Source organism: Ctenocephalides felis, unplaced genomic scaffold, assembly GCF_003426905.1.
Source record: "Ctenocephalides felis isolate EL2017-DRISC unplaced genomic scaffold, ASM342690v1 CF-g0.4_SCAFFOLD_01886, whole genome shotgun sequence".
NCBI classification, from domain to species: Eukaryota; Metazoa; Arthropoda; class Insecta; order Siphonaptera; family Pulicidae; genus Ctenocephalides; species Ctenocephalides felis.
Genome location: NW_020538040.1, coordinates 117,103,808 through 117,113,498, shown reverse-complemented (window position 1 = coordinate 117,113,498; position 9,691 = coordinate 117,103,808). Strand labels below are relative to the sequence as shown.

The 9,691-nt window shown below is 35.9% G+C and overlaps 1 protein-coding gene across 1 annotated transcript; it reads left to right on the top strand.

Annotated features, from left to right (window-relative positions):
- The first annotated feature begins 6,240 nt into the window (after positions 1-6,240).
- Positions 6,241-7,062, top strand: LOC113375782. The gene has a single exon (XM_026615728.1). It carries the CDS (start codon positions 6,241-6,243, stop codon positions 7,060-7,062), a length of 822 nt encoding a protein of 273 aa, XP_026471513.1.
- The last annotated feature ends 2,629 nt before the right edge of the window (positions 7,063-9,691 follow it).

Here is a 9,691-nt window from a genome sequence, read left to right as displayed (position 1 = left end):
TTTATAAATTCTGCGCTTACACAGAGGCTAGACCTTTAACAACCGTCGAAACGGCGGTCCGTACATAACATTAACGGTCCACGACCCAGTTTATTTAGTCACTTTACTCTTCGTTAGATTGAAACTTCGGGGCAAATTCATCGTCATAACTCACTTTTATTCTTGCTCGGAGAGTATTGAGTTGATTGCATTTGTATATTTTATTTTCCGTATAAGAGTCTTTGCGTCAACGACACATGCTAGCGGATATGCTGAATCTGAAGTATGGTTGAACACTTATAAATAAGGTCCAGAACCCGGCCGTAAACCGACATCCGTCTACGACATTATTTAAAATAACGCCCCTATATAGTTTTTTTTATATTTATTTATTATTTTGTCAATCAAGACTTAAAAAGTCTAATAATACAAAATTGCTTTCTTAGGTAATAAAGAGAACAGTAAAATAAACAATTTACATGATAAGTAATAATAATTGAGAAACTAAAATAAAATTATATAGTGAAGTAAGAAATAAAAATATAAATTAAACTAAATTGGCGTGGTGAAAGGTGTTGCCGACTTAGATTCGCCGGAACACGCATTTGATTATTGCAGCGGTAGATTGACGGGCCATTTCTTTTTCAGGCGTCTAGTGGGTCTGCGCAATATTTTGATGGTTGGATTTGCGTGGATTTGCAGTTTGTTGTTGTAGGATAAGCTTCTTGATATTATTTGTTCATGAACTGTTCTGATATTTAAATCCTTATGTAGGCAGCAGTTGGTGATATACCACGGCGCATTTGTCAGTAAACGTAAGATTTTGTTTTGACATCTCTAGATAATGTTGGTGTTGGATTTACTGGCACATCCCCAAAGTTCTATGACAAATGTCCAAATGGGGATGATAGCCGTTTTTTAGATGAAGATTTTGTTCTCAAGTGATAGATTACTTTTTCTGCCTAACAGCCAATACAGATCTTTTATTCTCAGTTGAATTTGTTTTTTCTTGTTGAGTATATGCTCTCTCCAGTTTAATTTAGTGTCAAGATGCATACCTAAATATTTTACATTGCTGCAATTCGGAATGATTGACTTGTTGAGGAGGACAGGAGGACTGTTGTGCTTTCTCAAAGAGAAAATAATATGTTGAGATTTGTCGGTGTTAATCAAGATCTTCCATTTTTGGAGCCAGAATTCTAGTGATATAAAATATTTTTGGATTTTATCAGTGGAAATTGAATCCATGTTGTTCGAGATTATTGCTACGTCATCGGCGTATGTGCAAATAATCAAATCTTCATCAGTAAGTGAATCTCTCGTTTAAAGAAAATAAAGTAGTGGACTTAGAACGCTGCCCTGTGGAACACCACACCCTATGTGGCGTGTGCTTGAATAGTCACCTTTAACTCTAACGCGAAATTTCCTATTACACAAAAAGGAGTATAGAATGTTGAAGTAATTGGGAAAAGAAGTTTGGATTTTGTAAAGAAGTCCTGTGTGTGATACTTTGTCGAAAGCTTGACTTACGTCAAGAAATACTGCTACTGCATGTTTTTTGTGATTTAAAGAATCCAGAATATAGGTAACGGTTCTATTACATTGTTGGGTTGTTGAGTGGTCCTTTCTAAATCCAAATTGGTAGTCTGGGATTCATTTTTTCCCAGGATGATCTTCGCCTAGTCTGAGTAAAATTAATCTTTCAAGAATCTTGGATAAAACTGGTAAAAGACTAATTGGTCGGTACGAACATGCATTATGCGGATCTTTATTTTTCTTAGGAATCATTATTATTTCTCCAGTTTTCCAAGCTGTAGGCCAATAGTTGATTTCAAGAATTGCATTGTAAATATTGGTTAAAAATATTATAGAGTTTTTTGGCAATTCTTTTAGCATTTTTGGATAGATATTGACGTTGCCAGGGGAAGACTTGTTTTTTTAATTTTTCGATGTTTTCTTTATAAAAGCTACATCCTCTGTAATTAGCAGTATGCGCACAGTCACAGTGATAACAATGGGCTGGAGTATTAGGGTCTTTTGTACAATCTTTTGTTCTGTGATTTTCACCACATTTTAAACATATAAAAGGTCTGTTACAGTAGGCATTAGTATGATTATACATTTGGCAACGTGTACATTGCACTATGTTGCTGGATTTACGCGGTGGTTCTACCCTGATTATGTGATTTAATATTTTATAAACGTAGTATATATTTTTATTATTTTTACTGGGCTCTAGATCCACAAAAAACATTTTCAGAGGGCTCTTCGGTTAATCTATGTTTTATGTTGAGAATATTTCTCACAACATGACCCTGTTTTAGTAGTTCTGCTTTTATCAGATCCGTATCTGTAGAAAAATGAACATTCCTGAGTACTATCCTGTATGCCTTTTCTTTTTTTAGTTGATAGGTGTGATACACTACGTTAGTTTGTTTTAAATACTTTGAGAGTTCACGGAAATTATCAACGGTTTGATATATGATTTTAAATGTACTGTTGGCGAGGCTTTGCAGATAGTATTGATTTGACGGAACTATTTTGTTAAATGTGTTTAACATGTCAGCGGGATCTTCAACTCCATAAATAGATATTGGTGGAGGTTTGTTAACGGTAGATACAGCAGAGGTTTTGTCTTCTACGTTTATTGACGATAATGCAGAAAATCTGTTATTAGTCGATATATTAATTTGTAAAGAAACATAAGAAGTTTTTTGTTTTTTCGGCGTGAATACTTGCCAAGGGTTAGGATTAGAATCGGTAGCTGGTTGTTCCGAAGAATGTGTATCGTATTCCATATTATTAAGATTTTCCGATGCTGGCCGAGTTCTCATCTGATGAATGAATAAATCGGTTTACGTCAAATTTATTGAGATCTTTGTTGTTATCAGTAAAATTTGAAGAATTCACTTCAGATGAACGTGATGCAATAGCTATACTTTTGTGGTTTTTTATTGAAATCTGTTTTCTGAAATCACTTTGTCTTGAAGAGTAATTTTCACTTAATTGGTGAGTAATTATTGCATTATTTTGTATAGGTTCTGAAATCAAACCTGATCCGCTTGTTAAAGGTATTTCTTCACTTGGATCTGCAGAAATATCCATATCATTCAAAACATTAAACGATTGAACAATTGGTATGACCGGTTCATTGTTCCCTCCGATGGGTACCATGTTGCGTAACTCCGAACTACGCGCACTGATAAGAGTCTTTTATTTGAACACTCACAGGTAAAAAGGTAAACTGAACTGTACTGAAATAATATTTTTATTCACAATAGAACACGATGTGCACCGTACGGCTGCCGGCGTTGGAATGCCCTATATAGTTGACAGACTAAAAGTATCGAATTTAATGTACAAAATAAACCGGGGAATAATATTCGAACCTGCCTGAACAACACAGCAAACTTTTGCCAAAAGTTGATCGCATCGCATACGACGCGAGCTATTCCCCTATAGTAGGCGCGCGGCCACACCGTAAGTATTAGGACTGATTACCAAGCGATGTGCATTTGACCTGCGGCGAAGCGTCGCTCCGGGTTACGGTGTGAATTGTCAAGACAAAAGTCTGGGAAATTTTTGAACTGCGAATCCTATGATTGCGAATTTTTTTTAGATGTTCAAACAGTTTTATATATATGGACAATATGAATTATAGTGAATTATTGAGTTTTTAGGTGTTTTTTGTTTTTTTTTTTAAATGTTTGTATTGAAATATGTATTTATTGATTTTTATAGATGTCAATGAATATAAAACAAATTTATTTGTAGTTACATTATTTTTTCTTTTTTTTTAATTTTCCGATTTTTCAATGCAAGTTTTCACTAGTTTTTATCGATTTTTCTGAAACGGTAAAAGATACGAAAAAACTTTGTTTGTACGAAAGATGCAGAATAAAATTACGAATAATATGATGTATAACTCGATATATGTCATAATATAATTTTCATGAGATTTTTCAATTTTTCCTTTAAATTAAAACAATGTTTTAAATTTTTCGCTGGCTTCAAATTCAGTTCCGGATTATGCTTTTTTTTACAATATTGATTCAAATGATGAAAAAAGTTGAATTAGCAAGGTGCCTCAATATGCAAAAAATTGGCCCACTCTAATATATATATATATATATATATATATATATATATATATATATATATATATGGCATAAGTGTGCCATTTATTATTTATTAATTAAATCTTTAAATAAAATCGCAATTACTTGATGTAGACTCGACAATGAGTGTTTATTTATATCTCAATTAATAAAGGTGTTGATATTACATTAAATTTAATATCAATTTTGATCCCGAGAAAATGCTCGATGAAAAACGCGATACATAATTTTAGATCGATTCAAAAAATGAGAGATAATTTTTCCGATCGTATTAAAACAATCCGCTCGCTAAGCTTGCTTGATATCAATCAATCACATCTTCCAAGATTTTAATTTTGTTTTTATTTATATAGACGACATCCTGGTAATGTCGACTGATATGAATGAGCACCGTCGTCATCTTCAATTGGTTTTTGAGAGGCTACAGGAATATTCTCCTACAATCAACTTAGAGAAATGCTCCTTTGGAAAAGATGAAGTAAACTTCCTCGGTTACAAACTGAGTGCAGCAGGATATTCTCCTTCACCAGACCGAGTAGAGAAAATTATTAATTATCCAAAACCTTCGACAGTTATAGAACTCAGAAGATTTTTGGGCATGGTAAACTATTATCGTAAATCAATACCCAAGGCAGCAAATATAAAAGCACCACTTTATGAGTATTTGAAGTCCTCAGTTAAAAATGACAAGACTCAAATTGTATTGAATGACACCTCACTATTAGCATTCAGCAAGCTGAAGGAAGCTCTAGCAAATGCAACTCTTCTTAATTTTCCTTCAAGCGTAGCAAATATTAATTTAATTACAGATGCATCTAGAACAACCATTGGAGCAACTCTGTAGCAGGAAGAAAATGGCGCATGGCACCCTATAGGTTTCTTTTCCAGAAAGCTCATATCTACTGAACAGCTATATTCAACTTACGATCGCGAGCTACCAGCCATCTTTGCGGCTTTAAAGTATTTTGAATATCTGCTAGAAGGAAGGCACTTTATAATCAAGACAGACCACAAGCCAATCACACATGCATTTCAACAGAAATTAAAAAAAGCATCAGATCGTCAGCGACGGCAGTTGGTATACATTTCACAGTTTTCCACGGACATTATATATATGAAGGGTGATCAGAACGTGGTTGCTGATGCCTTGTCCAGGAAAAATGCCATTCAAATGCCCTCAAAGTTAACTGCTAAGAAAATGTCTCAAAAGCAGAGCAAGGACGTTGAAATGCAAACTATATTAAATGGCAACACCTCTCTGAACCTTCAAAAATTTTCATTAGACTATCCAGTATCCATTAGATTTAATGTAATATCAATTTTGATTCCGAGAAAATACTCGATAAAAAACGCGATACATAATTTTAGATCGTTTCAAAAAATGAGAGATTTCCGCTCGCTAAGCTTGCTTGATATGATATTCGATTGGCGTCAATCAATTGACATGTGTCATGTGGCCGTGTTTATTCCGCTATATCACTCCCCTTCAAAAGAAAAAGAAGTATTCGTTAGATTTTTTTTTTTTTTTTTTAACTCAGTTTTATTTAGCAATCAGAAATACATGAAGACTCCTATGAGCTAATGTGACAATATTCATGAGTGATGCCTAAGGAGAACTCCAATGAGAACTTCTCAGTTTTACAATTAATATAATATTATATTAGACCTAATCTAAGACTAAGTCTAAGGGCCATTGTCGTTTCAACGGCGACACCCAAGTACAGCCCTGCATTAAATACGGGCCTGCAGCATTTAGGAATGCGCACGCATCAAGATGGCCGTCTCAGGCCTGAATATAAGAACCCGCCATCGAAGCAAAAGGCCTATTCTACCATTCGGCAGCCAGGAGAGATATACAGCACGATATAAATATTGTACCTATATTTCACGGCGAATAAACAATAACAAACTATACCAAAACTGTTTCAATCCATAAACTGCTTCATATGGTGACACCCGACGTGATATAATAGTTGGTGACGTGAGTAAAACAGAACAATAGTGAATTAACTTAAGTTTATTATTCAAGATTCAACAACATTTTTTTTTTTTTTTTATAAGAAGTGTAATTTTTCTTTTTTTGAACATTCAGTGACATTTTTTTTAGTGAATATTTAATTTGTTTTTCTCAATTATTTGTGAAATGAGTGAAGAAGATAAGACAGTGAAATCAGAAAATCCAAACGACGCTAATGCAGGCGTATCACATGGAATTGCGAGGCCTATACCAACATTTTGGTATGAAAAACCTCAATTATGGTTTGCGATGATCGAGGCACATTTCAATCGATCACGAATAAAAACAGAAGATGTCAAATATGAATTTATATTATCATATTTAGATGACAAATTAGCCAGTGAAGTGGAAGATATAATATTAAATCCACCGAAAGTCGAGCCCTTTACTAAGTTAAAGAAAGAAATAATACAACGTTTATCACAGTCACAGGACCGAAAGATTCGAAGGTTGCTACAGCAAAAGGAACTGGGTGATCGAAAACCGTCGCAATTTTTACGACATCTAACATCATTGGCCGGTCCACTACTAGATGAGAACATTTTAAGAACCTTGTGGCTACAAAAATTACCTACGCATACACAACAAATATTAAAGGCACACCCGACCATGAAAATTGAAGACCTAGCCGCCATCGCAAATAGCATCGGTGAGGTTAACATCGTGCCAACAGTAGCCGCCACAAGCCTTACCGACGGTACAACGTCTGAATTATTAAAACGCGTAGAAGACCTAACAAAAATGATAGCTGATTTGCAAAATAGACGTCCTAGATTTCGGCATAATTTTCGTTCTAGGAAAATCTCGCGCACAAGAAGTTTTTCACGCCAAAGAAATGGTAGTAGGCAAAGATTTGATACGTGCTGGTACCACTTCAAATATGGAGACAAAGCTAAGAAATGCACGCAACCATGCAAAATGTCGGGAAACGAAGAAGACAGGCACTAAATGCGGCAAGTGTTTGTCAAGCACTTTCACGCCGCATGTTCATCTCAGATAAACCAACCAAAGTACAATTTTTGATAGACACAGGTAGTGATCTGTGTATATACCCACGTATGTTTGTACAACGCAAAGTTTTCGAGTCCGATTACAAACTGTCTGCAGCAAACAATACCGAGATTCGTACATATGGAGATATACAGTTGAATCTCGACTTAGGTCTAAGGCGCAAATTCATCTGGAATTTTGTTATTGCTGATGTGTCAATACCCATAATAGGCGCAGATTTTCTGTCATATTACAACATAATTGTCGACACAAAGAATTCAAGACTAGTAGACGGTACTACAAACCTACAGGTAAAGACAATAAACAAAGGAACCATTCAAAAGGGAAGCATTAAAACTGTTAATATCAAATCAAAGTTTAGTAAGATTTTTAAAAAATTTCCTTCTTTGACGCGACCGTCAGGACTTCCACGTCAAATAAAACATACAACAGTACATTATATCAAAACCTCGCCTGGTCCACCAGTGGTAGCACGAACCCGTCCATTGAAAACTCAGCTGTTAAAAATTGCCAAACAGGAATTTGAAGAAATAGTGCAATTAGGTACTGCCCGACCATCAAGTAGCCCTTGGTCATCACCGTTACATCTAGTCCAAAAGAAAGACGATGCATGGAGACCATGTGGAGACTACCGAGCATTAAATGCAAGAACAATCCCGAATAGATACCCAGTCAGGCTCATGAGTGACTACTCACAACACTTATCAGGTTGTAACATATTTTCAATAATAGACCTTAAGAAAGCATACCAGCAGATACCTGTTTACGATGAAGATATTCCCAAGACGGCAATTACAACACCTTTTGGTTTATTTGAGTTCCCCTTTATGACATTCGGCCTACGTAACGCAGCGCAAACTTTCCAAAGATTTATGGACGAAGTAACCAGTGGATTAGATTTTTGTTTTCCATATATTGATGATATTCCAATCGCATCCAAAAGTGAAGAACAACATGAACATCATCTCCGTCGGTTGTTCCAACGTTTAGCAGATTATGGTATAGTAGTAAACCCATCTAAATGCATTCTAGGCGCTAAGGAAGTTACATTCCTAGGATACTGCATTACGGAGCATGGTACAAAACCCCCAAAAGAGAGGATAACCGCATTGTTAAATTTTCCAAAACCAAAAACTATAAAAGGATTACGGAGATTCTTAGGCATGATAAACTTTTATCGAAAATTTTGTCCGAATGCTGCCAGATATCAAGCAGATTTACAAGTTTTATTATCAAAACCTAAATCGAAGGACACAAGCCAAATTGACTGGGATGAAAAACTTACAGCAGCTTTCGAAGCTTGTAAGAAGAATCTCGCTGAATCTACCTTTCTAACGCATCCATTGCCGGATGCAGAACTTGCTTTATTTACAGACGCTTCAAACAAATCCGTGGGTGCAGTGCTACAACAATATACAAACGGTGAATGGAAACCTCTCGCTTATTTTTCGAAGAAAATTTCTGAAAAACAAAGAACGTGGCCAACGTACTACCGCGAGCTTTTAGCAGAGTATAAAGCATTCCAATACTTCAAGAATCAAATCATTGGTCGTAACTTTATTTGGTTCACCGACCACAAACCACTTATGTATGTTTTTCAGCAAAAACACGACCGCCTACCACCAGTTCAACTCAATCAGATAACATATATGTCACAATTCACGACAGATGTTAGACATGTGAGCGGGACAAAGAATATTCCGGCTGATTTGTTTTCTAGAATTGAATCAATCAGTTCCCAATTGGAAATTACCGAGATAGCAAAAGCTCGAAAGGAGGACCAGGATCTTAAACAATATTTATCGATGAAAACGGCCTTACAACTTAAGAAACGAAAAATTCCAGGAACAAACTACTCCATATACTGCGATACATCTCAAGGAAGAGAACGACCATTCGTACCTGTAAGTCTAAGAAAGAAAATTTTTGACAGCCTGCATAATTTAAGTCACCCAGGACCTAGACCAACAATAAAACTAGTGACACAGCGCTTCGTTTGGCCAAACATCCGCCGGGACTGTAAGGTTTGGTCCAGAGAATGTTTGAAATGTCAGCGGAGTAAAGTAAGCAGGCATACCGTAACACCCATTAAGGAATTCAAGGTGCCAACATCAAGGTTCATGCAGGTACATATTGATTTTGTAGGTCCATTACCTCTATGCAAAAATTATCGTTATCTGTTAACTGTCATAGACCGATACACTCGATGGGTTGAAGCATATTCAATGCCGGACATTACATCAGAAACGGTAACACATGCATTTCTTTTATGTTGGGTCTCACGCTTCGGAGTTCCAGCACAAGTCACGAGTGACAGAGGAAGACAGTTTGACGCCTCACTATTTCGAAATGTCGCACAAGCATGTGGAATCCACTTGATACAAACATCAGCTTATCACCCGCAATCAAATGGTTTAATCGAGACAGTACACAGGACATTGAAAGCAGCTCTAATGTGCCATGAGGATCATTCATAGATAGAGGCTTTACCATGGGTATTATTAGGACTTCGCTCAGCTGTTAAAGAAGACTTAAAGAATTCTAGCGCAGAACTAACCTATGGAGA